The 25,007-nt window shown below is 36.3% G+C and overlaps 1 protein-coding gene across 1 annotated transcript in view; it reads right to left on the bottom strand.

Annotated features, from left to right (window-relative positions):
- The window catches only part of TRPC6 (transient receptor potential cation channel subfamily C member 6), a 136,388-nt gene that overhangs the window by 18,349 nt on the left and 93,032 nt on the right, over window positions 1-25,007 (bottom strand). The window contains exons 3-10 of the mRNA XM_050758258.1: window positions 23,633-23,815; window positions 20,969-21,133; window positions 14,937-15,153; window positions 8,292-8,525; window positions 5,311-5,575; window positions 3,913-4,108; window positions 2,966-3,169; window positions 877-951 (exon numbers count right to left, since the gene is read on the bottom strand). Of these exons, the coding sequence (XP_050614215.1) occupies window positions 877-951; window positions 2,966-3,169; window positions 3,913-4,108; window positions 5,311-5,575; window positions 8,292-8,525; window positions 14,937-15,153; window positions 20,969-21,133; window positions 23,633-23,815 (1,539 nt within the window). The remainder of the gene's footprint in view (window positions 1-876; window positions 952-2,965; window positions 3,170-3,912; window positions 4,109-5,310; window positions 5,576-8,291; window positions 8,526-14,936; window positions 15,154-20,968; window positions 21,134-23,632; window positions 23,816-25,007) is intronic.

Here is a 25,007-nt window from a genome sequence, read left to right on the forward strand (position 1 = left end):
TAGCATCCCCTACTTTTCCATTGCCCTTACTCCTACATGCCTGAAAAGTAGGTATAATAGCTAAAGGTAAAGCTGTCCTCTTGCGTCTGACTATGACAAAAATCCAGAAGAATCACAGAAACTCACGCCTGGTAACAGCCCCATACTGCCTAAATCTGGAGAGTTAAATGAGGCGGGGAACAAACACGTGTCTTGTTTAAACCACCATGATGTGGATTTTATATTACTGTGCGTAATTGAATGCAGGTCCTACCTGATATATTGCCCTTTTCCTGATTCATTCCTTTATCATTTCCTTTTAGCAACAAGCATTTATTGTACCCCTACTATGTACATGCCACAAAAAAGGAAACATGTCCTCATCGTTGAGGATTTTGCTACTCTCAGTTATGGAGCTGATAGATCTCTAGCGCACATTGTTCATTATACACAGTGTCAACCACAATAGCCATTAAGGTCCCACAGTGCCTTTTTCCATCACTTCTTGATTATTGACAAATTGGGAGGCACTGGGGACTATGCCTGCTCTTTACCTGAGCTGCAAAGAGTGAAGTTAATCATAACCTCCATCAGGTTCCTGACAGATTCATCTCTTAACATTCCCTTCTGTATATCACTAATCTTATATTCCATCACCATAAGTATATGTAAGTATTTGCTTAGTGTATGTCTTAAATATACATGCTATTCTTTTTTGCTTATGAAATATAGCTTACTTCTACCTCTCAATAACGGAATTGAGAACTGTTAAAACAGTTGAATTATTTAATGTGTCTGCTCTCTACTTCCTAAAATTGCTTCTGAACATCTGTCCCTTTCTTTGAAAAGATGAGCCCGATCATGTGCATGACTTCATATTTTCAAATATGAGCTTACCTGTTTTTTGTCAAGTGATAATTTTGAAAGGTCTTCATGACTTCCTAAAATTCCAAGTTTCTTTTCTTCATTTATCTTTTAAAGATAGATAGTAAAATGAGTATAACTGCATAACCAATTTCACTCTTCATTCTGTATTTTAAAAGCCATTTCGTCTAATTCCCCACAAGTTTTAATGAGAGAAACATATTCATACGGGGTTCTTCCCCTTTGCAAGTGCTTGGACATTTCCTTTGGACTTTGAATTCCCTCAGGTTGCAGTTCTAACCAGACCTGTAAACCACTCATTTAATTACATAAAAAAAAGGAAAGGAAATTTTTGCCACTCAATCCACTGAATTCTACAAGTTATACTTCTGGAAGAATGTCATAGATGGTATTTTTCCCAAAAATTACTATGCAAATTAATCATAACTACATTTAAAGAAAGCTTTAAAATTCTTTAAAGAAAGCTTTAAAGTTCTCAGAGTACTTTTATATACTTATTTGAGTTGATCTTCAGGATGTAGATATAATTTTTTTCACATATTACAGTTGAGGAAACTAGAACTCAGAGAATGTGTTACATACTTGAGAACCCTAAATAGTAAATGGTAAACAGTGCAGGAATTACAACATTTTCCTTTTATTTAATGATAGAATCTTATTGCAAGGAAACTTATAATCATTTGGTCCAATTGCCCACGCAGTGTAAAAAGGAAAAATCTTCAATAAATTCCCACTGTCAGCCATCTGGAATTTATTGACTGCTTACAATGGTGGGAAGCTCACTACTTTGAAAGGCAGCCCACTCTTCTGTTGGGCAGATTTTCTTGTTAAAAGTTTGTTCTTATATCGAATTAAAATTTAACTATTTGAGGCCGGGCACAGTGGCTCACGCCTGTAATCCCAGCACTTTGGGAGGCTGAGGCGGGCGGATCATGAGGTCAAGAGATAAGAGACCATCCTGGCTAATACGGTGAAACCCCGTCTCTACTAAAAAATACAAAAAATTAACCAGGTGTGGTGGCAGGCACCTGTAGTCCCAGCTGCTGGGGAGGCTGAGGCAGGAGAATGGCGTGAACCATGACAGAGCAAGACTCCGTCTCAAAAAAAAAATTAACTATTTAAATTTTTTGCTCGTTGCTTTTCTTCCCATTTTTGAAAAACAAGTATACTTCCTAAAGATGGAAATTACAAAGATATTTTTAGTCAATTTCAATCTTCCTTTTTCAGAAGAAACAGCCAGCTCCTTCAGTTCTCCCTCATATGACACCGTATCCCTATGTGTCCCATTCTGGTCTTCCTCCTCTGGATGCACCTGGTATCTCAGTGTTCCTTCTGAGTACAGTGGTCTGTGCTCAGCAGAGATCTTTGCACAGCATAACCCCTCACCTTCCACCTCCAGTTAGACAAAATTCCACATGTTCTCTAAACATATCTGAACATGCTGTGATCGCCCTACTGCCTCATCTAAGCACTAAATCTTTTTATTCTTTTTAAAGATTGCATCGCCTTGTGGGATTATTGTTTTCAATCAATATCCTTAGCTCTTTCTTTCTTGAACTACTTATTGCCAAGTCTGGTCCCCTAAATTACATGTGAGCAACTGATTTCTGAACTTTTCAACATAGAAGTTATCTAAGAGTTAATCAAGCTGCCCCCCAGTCATAACGAGCTGCTGCTGATTTACCCGGCTCTATAAATTGAAGGAGAAGTGAGGGACATGTAGCCACAACAGCAAAAAAGCAGCCCAGAATAGCTCTTCTTTCAGTACTCGCTCCAGATAACATATTATTTTAGTTATATTTCATGAATTTTTCTTACATTCTTTTAAGTAGGAAATGTCCAGTGTGCTCATGTTGAACAGACACAAGCCAAAGGACTGTGCTGTGTGAAGTGACTGCATGTGGGAATGAATGGACAAGTCATCAGGAACCGATTCTCTTTAAAGGGATATGGCACATGTAACAAACCTGCACGTTGTGCACATGTACCCTAGAACATAAAGTATAATAATAGTTAAAAAAAAAAAAAAAGGGATGTGGCACAATGGTTACAGTAGTCTCAGCATTAAAGAATACAATTATACATTATCAAGCTAAGTTACCTTGTTCATCTCTGCATCTTCCTGGAAACCTTTTTTATGACCCTGGAACAGCTCAGAAATCCATTTTTTAAGCTTCAGTAAGAGATAAAACAGGGACTTTGGACTTGGCACCAGATTGAAAGGTACGGGAAGTGTTCTCCCCTCCTCAAAGTAGGAGAACCAGAGTTTGGCTCTTGCAAATTTCCACTCCACGTCGGCGTCATCCTATACAAATACACATGACAGGTCAGAAAGGAAATGCATAAACAGAATTACTGGGATGCTTTTACCATTGTGTGGCTAGATGGAGGACAATGCCTATAAACACTCCCAGACCCCAATGATCATTCCAAGATTTTTTCAAAACGTTAACATTCTATTCACACACTCTTTCTTAAATTTGTCTAAAATTTTGACAGTTGTACAAGACTGTGAATCTCCAAGTTCCCATGTGTTTATAAATACCTGATAGATATAAATGTATTTTCCTACGTTCTGTAAAACGCTATGAAAAATTATTCTTTTATCCCACAATATACCACTCATTTATTTGGGACACAGAGAAAGATTTCTGGAATAAAAATTTACACTATTAATCTCAACTTGAGAAAAGGTCAATTTTGAAAATCACTCAAAAAAGACTTGGAGAATAATAGTATTCATAAGTAGTAATTTTTTGAATAAAATATAAATTCATGCTGATATAGTATTTCTAAAGTTTTTTTATTAAATCGATATCAAATCAGCATTTCTGCTTCTTATGCCTTACTGCCCCATGACACCTTATTGATGTTGCATGTAGAAGCAAAGAGTTAAAATTTTCCAGTTTACTGGTCAAACAAGTGTATAAAACAGGGAATGAACAAAGGGGGAAGAGCAATCCATACTTTCATCCTCATTGCTGAGTTAGTCCTTGGAATAATTAAAACATGCAGGCACAAATGATAAAAATGTATTGAAGATTATACCTCAATTTCCTGGAATGAACTGTTGATCATGGCAATTAACATATTTAGCAAAACAATGACCATTGTAACATTATAGACTCCATAAAGAACGTAACCAATGTTTTCAATGAATTTGTGGTTATAGTTGATGACCACTGATTTCACTTCAGAAAGTCCAAATATAGCCCAGAACAGTGTCTTAAAACTCTCTTCAACTCTGGGGAAAAATAAAAGAAGAAAAGAAATAAAGTGTATAAGTAAAGAACAATATTACCATAATAAAAGTGAGTTGATTTAGTGTCTTTGCAAATTACTATTTATTTAAAAAAAAAATCTTCACTTCTCGGAAGCTCACTTTTCTTTTCTGTAAAATGGTTACAATAGGATTGCTGCAAGGATGGGGTAATATTGTGCATATGAAGTACATAATCATAACTCAATAAACACATAAAAAGCACTCAATAAATGCTATTAACATAATTTCTAACCACAGATATGAACACTTAAATAATCCATAGCTTTGGCAATGGAATTGTTAAATGTACTACTTAAAAATAACATAATTTGTTAGAATCCTTTTAGTTTTCCTGCTGATCTATACTTCTACTCATACCCAATAAATAGATAATAGTCATATACATCTTAATGGAAAATACAACAATATAAACAGACAATGTTACCAAAATCACTGACATGTCTTAGGTAGGAATTTCAATGCTGTAGGTCTAATTATTGACCAAAGCTAAGGCAATTTGCTTAACTTAGGTGGTTACATTTCCCTGACAAACTGTATTTCAGAGAAATATGGAAAACAGTAGGCTTATGTTTCAGTTGTTGCTTCTCATTGTAACACTGCAGACCTAATATTTAAATAATCTATTCCAAAAAAAAAAAAGTGTCCATGGTGAACATAAGTCAAAACTCTTGTCACTATTGATAAGTCAGATCTACTCAGTAATAAGATCTGAGCAATTCAATTAGGAAAGCAGCTGTTTTCATAGTTAGTGTCCCCAGGAGTCCCCTGTAAGCAGGAGGGTAAGGGAGTTCAGAGCAACAGATCCTAGAGTCAGCAAGCAAGGGTTACACCCTGGCTGTTCCACATACAGCTATGGAATATTCAGCAAATTACTTAATTTTTGCGAATTTCAGTTTCCTCTTGGTGAAATAGAGATAATAAAGGGAGGCATGCAAGGTATTTACCTGGCTCTAAAAATGTTAGTTATTATTTAATATTAGAAAAGTTCCTACATTTTAGAGTCCCTCTAACTCATTTTTTAAATCCCCTCATTTTGCAAAAAAGGAACTAGAGATGAAGTCTTTACCAAAACATTATTTATCCCATGGACTTACATAAACACTGTTAAACTAATATTTATTTAATTTGCAGTAACTATCATCAGAACATCTGAGATCACATACGTTGTGAAGGCTTCATTTTGTTTTGCACCAATGTAGTAGGAGTAGAGATTGAACATTCCAATCATAAAGGCCACAAACACCATAATGAATATGACCATGAACTTGAAGATGTCTTTGACTGTTCTTCCAAGTGATATCTGCAGAGGTCCAAAGCTTTCATTTGCTGGCAAAATATAAGCTATCCTAGAGAAACTTAAAACTACAGCAATTGCATAAAGACCTTCAGATATTATTTGAGGATCAGAGGGGTCCCACTTGATCCTGGCTAGGAAAAAGCAAAGATAAAGGGTTGTGTGAGTTTCTTCAAATTGTTTATTTAGGTAACTTCTTTTTCTGCAAAAGAAATATAGTTACGTTAGAATCCAGTTTTTGAATGGAGGTCTCCTATCTTAAAGGGCTTCTTAAGTGTCTGCTATAGTTGAGCTTCTTAGTTTATTGAGAACATGACTCTCCTGGTTTGCTAGCAATTTCCCATAAGGGGATAGCATAATAGTTAAGAGTTCAGACTATAGACTCAGTATCTGTAAAAGTTCATGTATATATATGTATGCACATACACGTATATCAAAGAACTTACAAAACTACTTCTCTTAGTTTTGTTTCCCGATTTTTGAAAATGAGACAATGTCCCCTCTAACTCTCTTGTCTTTGTGAGAATTCAATAAGTCAGCATATGTTCCGTGTTTAGCAAGTGCCTGGCACTTAATAAATGGTAGTGTTTATTATTCAGTCTTAAACTATAATTACACTATAATTTTAGGCTTGTAGCATATTTGTAGTCATTTAAATTTATTAGGAGTAACTTTTATTGGACACTCAAGTCTATTTTTACCATAAAATGTAGCAATTATTCACTTACGAATTTTTCTGGCATTATTACATCAGGTCATCAAAAATGCAATTAAGAAACCATTATGAAGAAAAACACAAAACAATGTGTAAGAAAGGGGAAAAACATAATTACAAATTTGAATTTGCTTATTTGTTGAGAAGTGGAGTTAGGAAAGGATAACAAGAAACTAATAAAAGCAGTTTCCTTTTTTACAGTGCTTTGAATATAAGTATTATCTACAAATAGCTTTGAATTTTTTTAATTAAGTGCATTTTTAAAAATCTTTCATTAAAATAAACATTAATAATAATGGAGCCCTTATGTGATATTGCCAATAAACTCACAAGTGAATGTTAACTAATTTCTTATCAGAGGGTTTGAAATGAGTATTCAAAGGGAATATATTTTCCCCATCCAGGTTTCTACGAGGTGGTAGTCTCCTTAAGTAAATAACTGAACCAGTTTCCATCCCTTAGTCAGTTTCTTCTTGGAAAGCTGGAACGACTTATCTGATTGCTCAATTGGGATGAATAACTGGGCATAGCTGGCTCAGCATTGCCTTCTCTGTCCTGGGAATTCTCCTCTGGTCCTCCATGGAGCTGTCATCCTCTTTTAGTGGGGAGGACTGCCCTGGTCCATTGCTATCTAGAAATTGGAGGATATGTCTGCCTAATTCTGGGGTTCAGTATTACTGAACCCATTAGCTAATAGACTCAGACCTATGTCATCCACCCCGGATTTTATCAGTGTTAGAGGTGATGATCTGGCCTCCATATTAATGTCTTGTTTTATTTCTCAACTAATTCTAAGACTGGTTGGGAAGCAGTGGTGTTATTGACTGGGGAACCTCTCAGAGATCCCAACAATTCCTTTGTTTTCAAATACTTTTTATATATCTTAAATGCAAATGGCACTCAAATGTGAACTTTATTATATGTATTTATGGGGCACAACTTGATGTTTTCATATGTGTCCGTCTACACTGTGCAAAGATTAAATGAAGCTAATTAACATATTCATCACCTCGCATACATTTTTGTGGTAAGAACATTTAAAATTTACTCTCTTAGGAATTTTCAAGTATACAGTACATGATGATTAACTCTAGCCACCATACTGTATATCTCCAGAACTTATTCACCCTAACCGTGTACCCTTTGTAAACTTTGTACCTTTGACCAACATCTCCCCATTTTGTGCCCCTTAACCCAGCCCCTGACAACCACCATTACCTTCTATCTCTTTGAGTTTGACTTTTTTTAGATTCTACAAATAAGTAAGATCATATACCATTTGTCTTTCTGTGCCTGCCTTATTTCACTCAGCATAATGTCTTCCAAATTCATTCATGTTGTTACAAATAACAGGATTTTCTTCTTTTAAAAGGTAGAATAGATGTAAATGACGAGTTGATGGGTGCAGCACACCAACATGGCACAAGTATACATATGTAACAAACCTGCACGTTATGCACATGTACCCTACAACTTAAAGTATAATAATAATAAATAAATTTTTAAAAAAAAGGTAGAATAGTATTCCATTGCACATATATATATACACACACACATATATGTGTGTATATCCGTATACATATATATACACATATGTATATATCCATATACATATATACACACGTATATATCCATATACATATATACACACGTATATATCCATATACATATATACACACGTATATATCCATATACATATATACACACGTATATATCCATATACATATATACACACGTATATATACATACGTGTGTATATATGTATACAGAGAGAGAGATACAGATAGCTAGCTAGCTAGATCAAATGTGAACTATTTTTAATTAAAAAAAAAAAAAGAGGGAAAAATAAATCCAGGACATAAGACATGTATTCTCAATGAAGTTTGGTAACTAGCCAATTGATCCAAGAGATAAAGGGAGATGGCTCTTGTGATTAAGAGAGTTTTCCAGGGAGTAGAAAAATCAAAGGAAGAAGCGGAAAGCATGCTTCCTCACATATAGATGCTCATTCTTTAGATACAGATGTTGGAAACGAACAATTTTATGAGAATTGGGCAGTAACCAAACTACTACTGACATCTGTTTTACAAGAAAATTCTACACTTTTAATTATATTGACTCTACTGTAAACTCACCCAAATTGTAGTATTTCACATTGTCTCCCAATGTTACTTTCGTCAAGTCCTTCAAAGTATCATTTGCGTCAATGATGCTCTGGGCTTTGGAAGCATGCCAAAATGCCATGAATCTCGCAATGAATGATGCTGCAAAAATTGCTAACATACCAAAATCAAGCATATTCCACAACTCAAACAAATATTCCTTGGGGCCTTGAGTCCAAATTTCTTTACATTCAGCCCATATCATGCCTGTGTCAGAAAGGGGTTAAAATATCAATTCAATTGCATTCAGTCTTAGCTGTTCTTTAAAACAAAATATGTTTGAAAGGTCTCAGCCTGACATTACAAAACCCTTCAAAATTTGGCCCCAGCCTGCCGTCCCACCATAATTCCCATATCCTCACAAATATCATAGTCCAGAAATATCAGTGCATACCTGAAAGCAATTTGACAAAGTTCATTGAACACCTTAAAATAACAAATGTCCTGCTGATCAATTAATTCCACACATAAAAATATATTTAAAAGATGATTATTGTAGGATACTTTATGATAACCCAAACACACCCACACACTCAATAGAAGTAAAATGGAAGTGGGACTTCCACAGATGGAGTATTATGAAGCCATTTAATGTGATATTTTATTAATTACCACGGGACAGTGACCATGAGAATGTGCCTCAGTGACATCCAACTATAGGAATTTGATTGGTCACAGGCCTCACCTACTGTCTTCTGAAAACCATTGCCATTTTTGTCCAAGGCCATGTCTCCCCCAGACTGATCTCAGCCAATTACTGAGGTTACCTCTTCTTGGGAGACATGGGACTCTTCTGATGGCTGACTTTGGCTCAAGGATTTCATGACAGTCTTGCCAAGCTTTCCTTAGACTGTGTAAAGATCTAGGATGCTTCTACTCAACCTTCCTGCCTTCTCTCTGTCCCTTGGGGTTTGACTTATATCCCTGCCTGAGAGCCTTTGAGACCTTTCTCAGCTTTCTCACCATTTCCTCTCACAAGAAATGTTCCTTAATAAAATTTCCATTTCCCTTAATAAACCTGTTGAACATTTCATCTTTGTGCCTGCTTCTTGGAGGACCTGGACTAACATACATTGCAAAAACCTTTATATTGTAATGCTAAGTAAAAATGTTTCAAATGTTATGTTATGATGTATGGTTTATATTTAAAACCAGCACAGTGAAAGCCTAGATGGGATGACACGAACTTATTAATAGTAGTTGCCTTTTTCTGGTGGAATTATTAATAGTACTGCCTATTTCTTCAAAATTTTAGTGTAGTATTTAGGAACACTGGATTTGAGGAATTTAGGTACACAGGCTACCATGGATTTGAGAATTTGTTCTTCCATTTGTCAGTTATGAAGTCTTTGATAAGGTATTTAAACTATCTAAAACTCAGGTTGTAAAATGGAAATGATATTGGTTCATTCCCGCTTCACTGGATTGTTATGAGCCTTAAACAAAATAGTTCATGTGAAATACACAGCTCAGTGTCTGGCACTTGGAAAAAATTATGACTAACGTTTACTGAGTGCTTACTATTTAAAATTTTCCACGATTGGCACATGTATGTTTTTCTTAATTTGAAGAATCCCGCTTTTTTAATTAAAAAGAAGTTGCTTTATCCCTATTAAGATACTCTGACATCCTGTCTCCTTCTGCAGCCATCTGGAGAAATACAACCCAAACTCCAACAACGGATCAAAACTTGTCTCCATCAAGAAGTCCTTCACAGCCTCGAGTTGAAATTAATCTTTTACTCTCAGCAACCACCTGCCTCAAATTCTCACACTGGTCCTAAATGTCAATCACAGAACCTGCTATACGAATAGCTGCAGAGCCCTGTGGGGATTAAGGAAACACCCCATCTCTAATCTCCAAGAGCACATCATGTGCCTTTTCTTAAAGCCAGTATTCAATGCAACATAGAAGACACGGATTTAAGAGAAGACTTCATTACTTATTTTGAGTTGTTTCAAGTTAAGAGGGGACTAGGATTGATTTAATATAAAATCTGGGGGATCAAATTTGTGACAGGAAATACGGCAGTTTTTTCCCCCCATTGTGGTCACCAGGTTCCTGTCAGCCTCACTAGGAGATGAGGATGGTGCAGAGTAACAAGCTTGGGGACTAAAGGGACATTTGAACTCATGCAGCCTAGTTTTCAAAACTTCCCTTCCTCTTGTTCCCCCCACTTCTCCATCTTCTTTTCTCTTTCTCTAAGAAGTAGAATTCGTGGCACAAATGATGTCTTCCTGAAGCTTAAAAACTAAAACAAGTAAGTGAGCTATTCTGCTCAAAGGAAAAGTTCCTGTCTCATTTGTCCTGAGGACCCCTGAGAGCTGCCAAGGAGAGTTTGAAATCCCGCATCAAGTCCAAGCTCACGGCAAGCAGGAGACTTCACAGGGATCAAGCCTCTGCTCATACAGATCTTGCGATAAGGTGCTTCGCTAATTCTGAAGGCTGCTCATCCCACTGTTGAATTTTCAGAATATTCCTTCAACGTGGATGCAGTGGTTCTATTTTTGCCCTCTAGAGAGGTAGCAAATGAGTCAGCTCCCTCTGCCTTCAAATTTATTTTTACAAAAAAACAACCAAAAAACCTACCTGTGTGCTCATTAAATCTGTTTTTCTCTAGCAGAGGCAGGTTAAACATGAAACTGAAGCTTCAAGATGTCTTTACGTGCCCAGGCTTCTTCTAAGTCCTCCCTTTGTCTTGTTTTTCTCTAAACGGGGCCCTCTGAATAAACAAGCCTCAGATTCCACTGGGTCTTACCCCATGCCTCACCCTCTAGGGTAAGCTTCCCCAGCGCCTCAAGTGCTGTTCTGAGAATGACTCACTCTCCAAACTGCTGTTGTGCTTGAAATGCTCCTTAGTTTGCCAACTGGCTGCACGGGGCACCCGGGGCCTGCAGATGTGGTCTGGCCATTGGGTAATTACTGCCCTCAACTGCCATCCTCTCCTTCTGTTGAAGAGTCAGCCCAGGACTGCATCTGCTTTCTCAGCAGCTCAGACTGACCATTAAGTGACAAGTGCTCCTAAGGCCCTTTTCACAAGTGTCTTCAAGCATGTCCGCCTCCCTGTGTTCCTGCTATACGTCCTCTCATTGATTTGAGCTCACTGTTCTGCCTTGTCAACATCTCCTGACACATCAGTTTTGTCATTTAGCCTTTCAACTTCCTGTCAACTAAACATTAGATAAATCTGCTTTGTGACTAACCGTGTTGTCCTCTCCCTCAAGCCCACATAACACACCCAACACCTCATCTAAGTAGGCCACTTCTTATTAACATTTCCAGAAAGTACAACAACTTTCTTTCAAGAATAACTTTAAAAAAAATACCAGTGTCAGAAACGGAACCAGGAATCTAACATATGCTACAAAAGCATCAGCTGTCCTGAGTTGTTCATTATTTTCCCTTTAAATAAACACTGTTAGCTAGTCTCCGAAGTCAAATACAAAGACTGGTGGGACAAAAGTTACAAGGAAATTGCTTTTGATTAAAGCCTCATTTAATATTCCCGCATTAGGTTTCTAAGTGAAAAAGGAAAAAATATATATAAAGTTTAAAATAAAACTCAGACGGCCGGGCACGGTGGCTCACGCCAGTAATCCCAGCATTTTGGGAGGCTGAGGTGAGTGGATCACCTGAGTTTGGGAGTTCCAGAGCAGCTGGACCAACATGGAGAAACCACGTCTTTATTAAAAATACAAAATTAGCCGGGTGTGGTGATGCATGCCTGTAGTCCCAGCTACTCGGGAGGCTGAGACAGGAGAATTGCTTGAACCCGGGAGGTGGAGTCTGCGGTGAGCCAGGATCGCGCCATTGCACTCCAATCTGGGCAGCTAGTGTGAAACTCCGTTTCAAAATAAATAAAATAAAAAATAAATAAAACTAAGACTAGTATGAGGAGGATAATTTATGGTAAAGAATAAAATGAACATGTTATATAAAACATAACTCACTGAACTCGTGCAGTCTAGTTGTTTTCAAAGCTTTTCATTCCTCCAGCCCCAGGCATGATCTTCCTTCTGTATCCTCCCTCTTAGAGACTGTAGTCACTACCTACTGATCCAAGGCAGAACTAGCAGCTCCTCCCTTCTGATGTGCAGTAATCACCAAGTTGTTTGGGGTTTACCTTTTAGGGTGCTCTCAAGTTTATATGTATTTTTATATGTAAAATATAATATGTTCAATTTATTATTTGCCATAAATCATTCTCCTCATACCCCTCTATATAAAATTTAATTTTTAAAATTATTTACCCCTTATAGAAAATTTAATTTTTCAAAGTTTCATCTTGTCCTAAAACAGTCATGTTTTGCCTAATAGGAAATAGCACTCCTATGTAAAAGTGACATATAAACGCTTGGTGAAAAGTTGAATAATAATTATAATTTTCTGAAATTTCTTGAACATGTCCATCGTGCCAAGTACTGTATTATTTACCTTACATATGCTAACACATAAAAAATAAACTATGAGACATGGGCTTTTAGTTTAATAAGATAAAGGCCATGCAAAAGTGATTGTTTATTCTTATTTTAAATCAGACATTAGAAGTGAAATATAATTTCTTTTTATAGCCTCATCAATTAAATTAGAAAAGAATTAGAATAAAAGCCATCTTCTGTGTCCAAGATTTATCATTACTTTGGTGATACAATTCACATTTTATGCCACTATCCATATTTTTCCCTAAAACATATTCAGGAAATGAAGTGATTTGAAAGTTTTGAATAACTCAAATGCTATTGAGTTACATTTAAAATATTCCTATGGTAATTTGAAAAATGCTTCTTAATATTTTGATTGATCATCTCATCAAGCTCCAGCATGAAACCAAGAAGACATGTCCTGCCTTAGAAGTGATACAAAACTGACAATGCTTCTCCAGGTCCCTAAAGAGGGAGATGGGATGTTATGGGGGGAATGGAGAAGTCTATGGATTATTAAAGGATTTATATGAAAACCCCTGAGCCTAATTTTCTTTACATCTTACATATGTTAACCCGAGGTAGTTTTATGCATAGTCAGGGCCTTAAGTACCATCTGGAATTGAGGATTGCTAGAACTTTACTCAAAACCGAAATACTCCCAGGGATCATACTTTATATTACTGAATGGACATTTCCACTTTGAAATTCCATGGGCACTTCAAAGTCAATCATAACCTAAACTTTATCAGCTTTTCATTCCTCCAGTCCCAGGCATGGTCTTCCTTCTGTATTCTCCCTCTTAGAGACTGTAGTCACTACCTACTGATCCAAGGCAGAATCCACAGCTCTCCCTTCTGAGGTGCAATAATCACCAAGTTGTTTGGGGTTTACCTATTAGGGTGCTCTCAAGTCCTTTCCCCTAGCTCCTGAGTTCCAGGACTCATCCTCCTAGCAGGGAGCACTTCCACTGAGTCTCAGCCTCTGGACTCTTTTAAGCCACCCTCTATTTCACAACCACTGTGACCTTTCTAAAACATGATCAGATCAGATCACCAATTGCTGAAAAGCATCCTCTAGCCATTTCTCCACCCTTATCTCCCATCACTCACATCCATAAATGCACCTTGACTCCTTCTCTGCCTAACTCATCATTTTCCAAGTGTGCCAGGTGTTGCCGTAGTCTCACATCTCTAATGTTCCCATGCCTTGTAGTATCCTTGTCCCCCAAACAGGTCTAGTTAACATTCTCTTATCCTCAAAGTATCAAATTGAAGGTACTGTCCAGGAAGGGCTTCTTGCCCCCTCCACTTCACAGCCCACCTCAGATTTAGATACTCCCAATCTGTGTATGTTCATAATACCCCAATAACTCCTCAATTATAGCATTTGTCACCTTGAATTTTAATTATTGATTTACTTACTGACCTGCCTCCCAGACTTAACTTCCTTGAGCACAGGCACTATGTCTCATTCACTTTAGTATCCTCATTACTTAACAAAGGCACTTAACAGTCACTGGATTTATTTATTCGTAAATGTCGAATTGAAATATCTTTCTTGTTTGTATTATATTTAATGCTACATGTACGATTGATTCTTAAGACAAATAGTATAGCAACTAAGACCATATTCCTTCTCTTCCACTTACCACCCAGGAGTCCTAAAGAAAGTTACTGGATCCTTAGATAAATCCTATAAAACAGATGTGATTATACATTATAGATTAGAAAACTGAGGTGCAGAGAAATGATGTGATTTGATGTCTATAAAGTGCTTGGAATAATTCTTGGCACATAATAAATGTTCAATAAATGCAAGTGTCTATTAGCTTCAATTCCTGTCAAATCTCAATGTAAAATTGTGGTTGTGTTGAAGCTTGAAATCACAGCTATCTCTCGAAATATGAATGGCATAATAGCTTTGTGTCACTGGTGGGGTGTGATTGATAATATCCTGTTGGTTTTCTTCCTGGGTTTTCCTTGGAAATGCAAAAAAACGCACAGCATGTGAGAAGACTATGGCACCGATAATGAACCCAAGGAACTGTACTTTAAGAACACAAAGAAAATTATGATGTGCGGTGCATTGTATCATGCTGCATACATTTGTATAACTGATGTGTGAAAGAATCAGTGTCATTCAGTCCAACTGCTAAGACTGCAAAGAAAAAACATGACAGAAAATCAGTCTTTACCTATTACCCAGGATATAATGAGCATCTCCATCCATGAGAAGCAGGATGTTTTCATCCTGAACAGCTGTTTTGCATTATCTGTGCTGGTTTCATTAGGAAGGAGTTTTGTGCCTTCAAATCTGTCAGCTGCATTCATGACAAGCAGTCCCAGAAAAATGGTGAAGGAGGCTGCGTGTGCTACAAATTTCATGAATGGTCCACGCATTATCTTCCCCATCTGCCACGACACACACCAAAAGAAAATCTTAACTTTGTTTTGTACGCTTTGCAAAGCACACATACATACATGCAAGAATAAACATCTGCATATTCCAACCATCTCCTAATTGTCTATATTTATGCAATTCCTGATAGAGTAATATCTTTATGTTGTTATAAAATTTTGTTCACATTCCTTACCTACATGTGCTGATGTTCTTGATTAATAACGAAATACATGTGTTTTTCTAATAAACGATATTTAAATTCTTAAAATATATAATATTGTTGACAAAATACGGAGCATAATAATGTCAGCATTATTCATATAAAGCAACTAATTTAGTGGGCCTGAGGTATTGAGGAAGTGGCAATGAAAATATGAAACTGAGTCTACTTTGCAAGGTATAGAACCTTGGTGGGTGTCCTCACATATACTCCATTGACAGGCATGCAATTGAGGCCTGAGTGGATGTTGCTATTTTGGTGATCTTGTAAATGCAGTAAAAGTCATGAGTACCAAGAAGAGAACTCCCAAGTGAGGACAGGGCAGCAGGGCAGTTCCTATAGTGTACTGGAACAATGTCCTGGAAGGACACTGGATTTAATGTCTAACATTTTAAGTTCAGGTTCCAGTTTCATTCCCTCATTAGCTGAGTGACAATGAGCACATTTCCTAAATTATGTGAAAACCAGATTCTTATATGAAATATGGGGACAATAAAAGCTAGTGTGCCTTTTATAGTATAAGATTAATTTCTGTCTAAGATGTACAGATCTTCACTTCGGCAGAGTGAGGATCTAGGATATGACTAAGGGGTCTGGACATCCTCTGAAATGAACAAAACTCAAACTGTGTGCACAGTTTCCCCCGCCCTTTAGAAGATGGTCCATAGCTTTCAACAGCTTTTCAAATGAGTTTATTACCACAGAAAACTTTACAAACTAATAAAATGCAACCAACACTTAGTTGGCACTCTTTTAAGTGCTTTACACTGTTAACTTGTAATCATTACAACAATTCAAAAGGGTAGATGCCCTCAAATGCCCACTTTGGATGAAGAAACTGAGGAAGTGAGGTCAAGAAAGTTGTTCAAGGTCACATATCTCATAAGTGGTAGAGCTGGAACTTGGACCCAGGCATTCTTGTCCCTAACTTAATACTTCTATTTGGTTTACAGAATAATTTCATACTTTCTCATCAATGGGCCTACATATGTAAATTATTAGGAATTATCTTTTAAGACTCGGAAAAGATAAATGCTATCATGGAAGGAAAACAATTGGTGTTCTCTATTTCCATAACTTTATTTGTCTATATGGTTTTCAAAATAATAAAACTTAGAGCTGGAACCAATTAACTTATCTTGACATTCTGAATGTTAGGCCAGAAACAGGAGATATTGTATTGTATCTCTCTCTCTCTCTCATGCTGTGTGTGTGTGTGTGTGTGTGTGTGTGTGTGTGTGTGTGTGTGTGTGTGTGTGCAGTTGTCCCTAGGTATCCATGAGGGATTGGTTCCAGGTCCTTCCATGGATACTAAACTCTGAGGCTACTCACGTTCCTGATATAAAATCATAATATTTACAAATAACCTAGGCATATCTTCCCATATACTTTAATACTGAGATTACTTATAATATATATTATCATGTAAATGCTATGTAAATTTTTGTTATAAGATACATTTTTAAATTGACATATATTTGTACATATTTATGGAGGGTACGCAGTGATGTGTCAATACATACAACATATAGTGATTAGATCAGGGTAATTAGCGTAGCCATCATCTCAAACATCTATCATTTCTTTGTGTTGAGAATATTCAATATCCTGTTCATAGAATAATGCCAAAAGAAGTCTCTACCTGTTCAGCACAGACACAATTGTTTTCAAATGTTTTCAATCTGTGGTTTGTTAAATCTACAGATGCAGAACCCACAGTTACAGAGGGCCAAAGAATAGACATAGACACATACACACACACACACACACACACACACACACACATACACACACATACACACACACACACACAGAGTTTTAAGCCAATAGATTCTAGGATTGCAGAGCCAATCCAAAGTTACTTTGTAAAAATTTGCTGTAAAAAAAATGCTTAGATACTATCACCTATGGAATTGATTTAAATTTTTTTGTTTTTTTTAAGATCCTTTTAAAATCTAACTCTCAAGTAATCAAATGATGGCAAAATTAAAACAAATGGTAGAAAAAGTAAGTTTGATTTTCTTCTATTGTCCTTTGCTATTTTTCTTTTTAAATATAAACAGTTAAAAATAAACATCAATGTTATATTTCCATGATGTGTTATACATAAAATTTTAATTCTATAATGTTTTATGTATGATTTGTTTTAACTGTGTATTAAAGTTATTGCAGGAATCCATATCTATCTCATGGGAAAATCCATTATAAATCCTAAACTATTTCTTTTTAAATTCTCAATTTATTTGACTGTTTGGGGAAAACTGGGATTAGAGGCAATGACTGTTAGTGAAATTCATGAAAATGTTATTTATCACCTGCCTGGTTACAGGAAAAATGAGAAGCAGCTTTCAAGGACATCATACAGTAGAGCATAAGTTAAAATAGAACCAAATAAATAACATAAATAGAAAACATGAGGTTGGGGACATAAAATGGAGTTGAAATAAAGCTATCTACATTATTGATATCTGAAAACTCTGGAACCTTAGTTTAACTGTCCCGAACACCTCTAAAGTCAATCTTCAGTTTTCAGGGCAAGGTGTCTGATCTGTGTGCCTGGCCCCTACCTGGCTTCCCTTCTTCCTCCACTGGCCTACTGACCTTTACATAATATTACTCTTCCTTTATTTTATTCTAAAGGGAGTGTCAATCCAGGCATCTTCTTCTGCTTACTAAAAGTCTTAGGGTATTTTTAGGTTTGTTTGTTGGTGTTTTCTTGTTTTGTTTTGTTTTAACAATCAAACAAAAAGCTGGTTGCCTAGAAACTAAAATGGGCATGTTTGAAACCTCATAGCCTTTATTTTTCTTACAAAAGTTGAGAATTATATTTCTCTTTAAACTGAGGGAGATTTTGGCATCTCTCACTAGACTTTAGGAATTGAAGTGAGTTATCCTTTTTAGTAAGATTTGCCATCTATATACTCTGGGATATAGACAAATTTCCAAAAAATAATCATAAAGGAGGAGAGCTAGATGAAGAAATTGAACAACTGATGTACCTGGAAAATTACTGAGGGTAAGCATTGAAATAAATACTTGTCTTTAAATATTATATGTCAGACTCTTTTTAGGTGTTTATTGATTACTAAATACCTAGCTACTCAACACCACATAGAAATGAAAAAGGTTGAGACTACCTTAAACTAAAATGATTTGTAATTGCAGTGTGACTATTCTTATTATAATGAACAAAAACAAGTGATGTTTGGATTACAGTAGAAGAAAGAGGGCAAGTAAAAACAAAAGGGATTTCAGAAAGGGGAAAAAAGAACATCAACTTTTGTTTCCTATAGCAAAACCAACTTTAAACAGAAATGGGGACTCAGTCACAGTGCATAGGCCTGCAATTTGATCTTATTGATGTTCACGGATATATTGGAAAATCCAAAATTTTTAAAATATATTTGGAATAAAAGCACCAATTTAGCTGAAGCAATCTCCTCCCACAAAAAAATCCTGTGGCCTGTAAAGCATATTTATGTTCATTACAAATGGAAAACTATAAAATAGATTTTATCTTCATGACTCAAAGGATAAAAACAGTAAAATAGGTATTGGATAGGAGAAAAAAATACCTTGACAATGTCCTTTTAATTTGATTATTTGCCTCAATGTTCATAAACGAGGATGGAAAACAGATGCCAGAAAGAAATATGGCCAGGGAAGAAGAAATAGTAAAGGAAATCAGTTTAATTAGAATTCAATCAAAATTTAAGAAATATGTAACTCTAAGGACTGCCAAAAATAGTCTGTGTCAAAGCACCAGACACTCTGGAATACATTATGCTTTCGAACACACTGGTTATGGAAAAGGAAAATTATTCAGTTTAGGAAAGAGATTATAATTTAACTGGTCACAGAATGAGAACAGGGATAATTCAAAAACTCCCCCTATTTTAATTCAGTTTAAATCTCGGATGACTCAGGAAATATAAGGAGAAGAAGAAGAAAGAGACTACCTACATAGATATAACTCATGTTCTAGGGAAATACATTTAGAAATGTATTTGTCTAAATTTAAGGGGTACCAGTGCAATTTTGTTACACGAATATACTGTATAGTGGTGAAGTCCTGGCTTTTAGTGTACCAGTCACTCAAATAATATGTACTGTACCCATTAAATAATGCGTCGCCACCTGTCCCTGTTCTGAGCCCCCACTTTTCTAAGTCTCTGATGTCTATCATTCCACACTCCATGTCCATGTACACACATTATTTTTCCAGGCAAAATCTGTCATTTCTAGTAAAAAGGGGAAAAATTTCAACTTTCTAGATGAACATCTGTACTATAGATGTCATTTCTAGTAAATTGCACTACTTTCATTTTATGTTCTTCATTTATATTTTACGTATCTAAGATACCAAATTTTGGCCTTATATATTTTAAGGGGCAAATGTCTATGATGATGGATTTTACTCTCATGAGAAAAACGTCCAGTTTCCTGTAGTTCCTATCATCATCACTAGAAATAATTAGGATGTTTCCACTGTCTAAAAGGCTTTGCACAAGCTTTCTAGCATGTGTCATTTTGAACGGTCCTTATATGGCTAAAACACCAAAAATATGACAAAGTAATTAGAAAACAATATGTTAGTAATGGTGATGTTTGTGTTTGCGCCCACATATTACAGATGTTTGAAAATGAATCATGCCCATGTGTAAGCACTGGAAGTAACCCAACTGATAGTTCTTTCTACATAGCACATTAATAGATGGTCCAGCAGACATTTAGCCACTAAGCTTCAGATTTATTTCAATCTGCCTCTCCGAGTTCAACAGATCCAGAAATGTGGCTTCAAAAACATAAAGAATAGGCTTGTTAGCAATGCAGGACACAAATTTCTCCACTTGTTAACAGAATGATAGGTCAATATTTCTCAAACCTGTCCTGTCACGCTAATGAAAGGCTAGATCCATCTGAACATAGCATTTTTACCAAAGCATGGGTAGATAGCTTTTGCTAAGAAAATAGGCTATTTTTGCTCTCAGGCTCTGGTGTACTTAGTCCCTAATATATATATATATATACACACACACACACACACATATATATATATATATATATATTCTTTACTGAAACAAGTATTACACTAGTATTTACATGACTGCCTTTGATTTAAGATTTATCTGGTCATATTAGCTAAAATAAATACAAGACAAAACTTTCATCTCAATTTTTTCCAGAGGAGAAACAGAAAAAGTTTTCATCTTTTAGGATGTCATTTGAAATATATGCTCAATGGTACTATGACCTCATTAAGAAATATAAAAGTATATGCATGGATGTACATAGAGAAAAGAGTAAAAGGAAATAAACTAATATAGTTACTGAGTTTCCTTTCATACATTAACAGTGGTGATATTACAGGTGAATTTTATCTTTTCCATTTTTTTGTTTCCTATAGCAAACATGTATTATTTTATGACAATAAAAGCAAGAAAATTATTTAAGCCCAAACAGGAGTTATTTTATAATATTAAAAACAATAAAGACTACTGAAACTCAACTATAATTCCTTAAATTTTCACTCGGAAGGTAAGTTTTTTTCCCCACTTAAGACATTCTTCTAGTAGATAATAGAGGTGTAGGCTTCACATACATACCTTGCTGCATGGAGCAAACCAGTAAATGAGAGCCAAGAAGGGCAGTCCAATGGCAACAGCAAGGACCACAAGGAACTTGACCGCCATTGTCTGCTGTCGTAAACCAGAAAGATTCTCATACCAAATGGAGAGAAGTTGCTGTTGGCAGTTTGGATGAGCTACAAACTAGCAGAGAAGTGACAAAACATTTAAGTTTGATTAAAGAAAGGTTCAGCATAAATGATTTTCATGTGTTCTAATAGTTCCATGCTTTCCAATGAAATATATTGTTAGAATTAAAGAGCAAACATAAAACATCAAATTAACAGGCAACAAGCAAATGGGAAAAGGTTCTAATATGTTTTACATAAATTTGAAGATTCCAATTTATCAAGCTTTTCCTTTATAACAAACAAGCTTTCTTTCAAAGCACAGAAAAAATTTTAATGGATTATAAAAAGATTAATCTACATTTTATGTAGAGCTCTTATGATTATATAGTTTTTCATCTAGAAAGAGATCATATTAACTCAGGTGCCTAAATACTTTTTAAAAAATATCACCTTTCCTGCATTGACCTACAATGTCACACAGTTAATACTAAATTCCCATTTGCATATGGGTCTGTTTCTGGACTGCCTATTTTATTCTATTGATCTCTCCTTTTATTCTTGTGCCAAGAACTCTTTCAATTAAGAAGACTTAAATTTTCAATATTTATTTTTTGAGGGAATCTTTAAATTCTCATGTATTTATTTTTACAACTGAAACATACATATGGCAGAGTTATTTAATATACAAAAAGCAATATCCCAAAATAAAAATTGGTAAAGATATTAAAAAGTTACAATATTTAATATTAATATAAAATATGACAAAGGGCAGGTTATATAAAAGAACTACAAGTGACTCTTAAGGGTGATTAACCTCAAAGACAGTTTGAGAGGTAGGTAGAAAACGGAGTTAAGTCTAAAACAAGATAGAATGTTTATCTACTCAGAATGGTAAAGTTAGATAAAACCCACTGTGGGTGGAAGAAATAGGCCCTGTCACACACTGTTGGTGTTTATGGAAACTGGTACATCATTTTTGAAGGGAAACCTAGCAAACGTTTGGAAACCTAAAAATAAAAATTGACATATTAATTCCACATCTAAGAATTTTTGTTTACAAGTAAAAGTCATGCAAGTAAGCAAGCTATATGAACAAATGTTTACTGTATAATAAATAAAAATCTAATAACAAAAATCTGAAAATTATAATAAACATCCCTAAATAGTAAACAGATGTGAATATAATGAGATAACAATACAACCTTTAAAAAGATAAAGTGGACATTTATTGACTGTAATGTAAAGTTATCCAAGAAAGAAATTTGTGTATAGAAACATAACAATGGTTCATTATTCTCCCTTCAGAACTGGAAAAATTGAGAGGAGACATGTTTATACTATTTGAAAACTTACCATAAGCATATGTTACTTTTATTAGAAAAATCTACCTTTAAAAGCTATCTATCTATCTATCTATCTATCTATCTATCTATCTATCTATCTATCTATTTTGAGAGAGAGTCTCGCTCTGTCACCCAGCCTGGAGTACAGTGACATGATCTTGGCTCACTGCAACCTCTGCCTCCAGAGTTCAAGTGATCCTCCCACCTCAGCCTCCCTAGTAGCTGAGACTGTAGGTGCATGCCACCACACCCAGCTAATTTTTGTAGTTTTAGTAGAGACAGGGTTTCACTACGTTGCCTAGGCTGGTCTCCAACTCCTGACGTCAAGTGATCCACTCGCCTCTGCCTCCCAAAGAGCTGGGATTACAGGCATGAGCCATTGTGCCCGGCCAGCTTTTTAAAAGATACCTCACATAATCTAAGAAAGCAGAGAATGGGACCAATGCTTGAAGACAGAGACTAAAAATATTTCACAAATAAAAATGCAGCTGGTGGAAAGTCTAATGTGGCAAAGAAGGAATTGAAGGCATTATTGGAAAACAGGAAGAAATGGGAAAATGGAATTGAGTCTCAAATAATGATGTTCCTGTCTTATAACAAATGTTTTAGAATTTGGATTCATAAAGTCATTGTTATATCATTAGCCCAGTCAAAGAAAGTGGCAATCCCTGTAAGGTTCTACATAAATACGTCTAGATTTTAAAGACGACTGGCATTTAGTGTAGGTAAAGTACCTCACAACTAGTATAGATGCTTATGATTTGTTAGAGAATCTGCCTAGTGCAACTGTTAGAAAATCCCGGCCGGGCACTGTGCCTCACGCCTGTAATCCCAGCACTTTGGGAGGCTGAGGTGGGCGGATCAGGAGGTCAGGAATTGGAGACCAGCCTAGGCAACGTAGTGAAACCCCGTCTTTACTAAAAATACAAAAAATCAGCTGGGCACTGTGGTGGGCGCCTGTAGTCCCAGCTACTCGGGAGGCCGAGGCAGGAGAATGGCGTGAACCCAGAAGGCGGAGCTTGAAGTGAGCCGAGATCGCACTATTGTACTCCAGCCTGGGCAACAGAGCGAGACTCCGTCTCAAAAAACAAAACAAAACAAAAAAAAAAAAGAAAAGAAAAGAAAGAAAAAAGTAAATCCCAGCTCAATCTAAAAATATCAACCCTTTATCCTTATTTAGCACTAACAAGAACCAAAATAATGTAAATAGGCTTCATGCCTGACCTTACTTTTTTTACTTCATATTTAATGGCAAGTTTTAAACGGCTGAGATTTGGGCGACCGTGATCACCACTCTGGAGCGTTTCAACATCCCCATTCAGAATGGCCTCGACTTCTTCAGTGTTTCTGCACAGATCAAGGAGTCCGACAACAAAGTCTTTGCACTGCATTGACAGTTTTTTGTAGTCATTCTAAGAAAGACAAAGCAAAACAAAAGCAATAATGGAGAATAGCTCGTTTTACCATGCTTCAGAGACTTGAAGGATTTTACACTTCAGGGGAAACATTCTACTTTTTTTTTTTTTTTTTTTTGAGACGGAGTCTCACTCTATCACCCAGGCTGGAGTGCAGTGGCGCGATCTCGGCTTACTGCAAGCTCCGCCTCCCGGGTTCACGCCATTCTCCTGCCTCAGCCTCCAGAGTAGCTGGGACTACAGGCACCCGCCACCACTTCCGGCTAATTTTTGTATTTTTAGTGGAGACGGGGTTTTACCATGTTAGCCAGGATGGTCTCGATCTCCTGACCTCATGATCGCCCGCCTTGGCCTCCCAAAAGTGCTAGGATTACAGGCGTGAGCCACCGCGCCCGAGAAACATTCCATTTTTGTTTTACTGTTCATTTATCATATTTATCATATTTCAATTGCAGTTTCTGCTGACCTCTAAAATATTTTAGCACATGAAGATTTTCTTCATACCCTCAAAAAGGAAATTTATCTAAAGCATAATCAAAGTTATTTAAAAAGGAGTATGCTGGCCAGGTGTGGTGGCTCCCGCCTGTAATCCCCTCACTTTGGGAGGCTGAAGTGGGTGGATCGCTTGAGCCCAGAAGTTGGAGACCAGCCTGAGCAACAGGGCAAAACCCTGTCTCTAAGCATCAGGAGATATACCTAATGTAAATGATGAGTTCATTGGTGCAGCACACCAACATGGCACATGTATACATATGTAACAAACCTGCACGTTGTGCACATGTATCCTAGAACTTAAAGTATAATTTTAAAAAAATACAGAAAAAATTAGCCATGAGTGGTGGTGTGTCCCTGTAGTCCCAGCTACTCAGGAGGCTGAGATGGGAGGATCACCCGGGCAGGTCGAGGCTGCAGTGATCCAAGATTGTGCCACTGCCACTCCAGCCTGGGCAACAAAGCGAGACCCTGTCTCAAAAAAAAAGAGTATGGTGTACCAAACTCACCTGGTGATTCAGAAGAAATAAAAAATAACCAACTTTTTCCACAGCATGATCATAGGACCTCTGCATATATCATCTCCTTCGTGGACAAAACTTCATCAGTTAGGCATGCAATATACATTTAATAGGTCTTTGGAAGACCTTGTAAACTGTGTTAGTAAACTTGAGAAGCATAGAACATTTGGAAAGTT

Source organism: Macaca thibetana, chromosome 14 (genome assembly GCF_024542745.1).
Source record: "Macaca thibetana thibetana isolate TM-01 chromosome 14, ASM2454274v1, whole genome shotgun sequence".
Taxonomy (NCBI): domain Eukaryota; kingdom Metazoa; phylum Chordata; class Mammalia; order Primates; family Cercopithecidae; genus Macaca; species Macaca thibetana.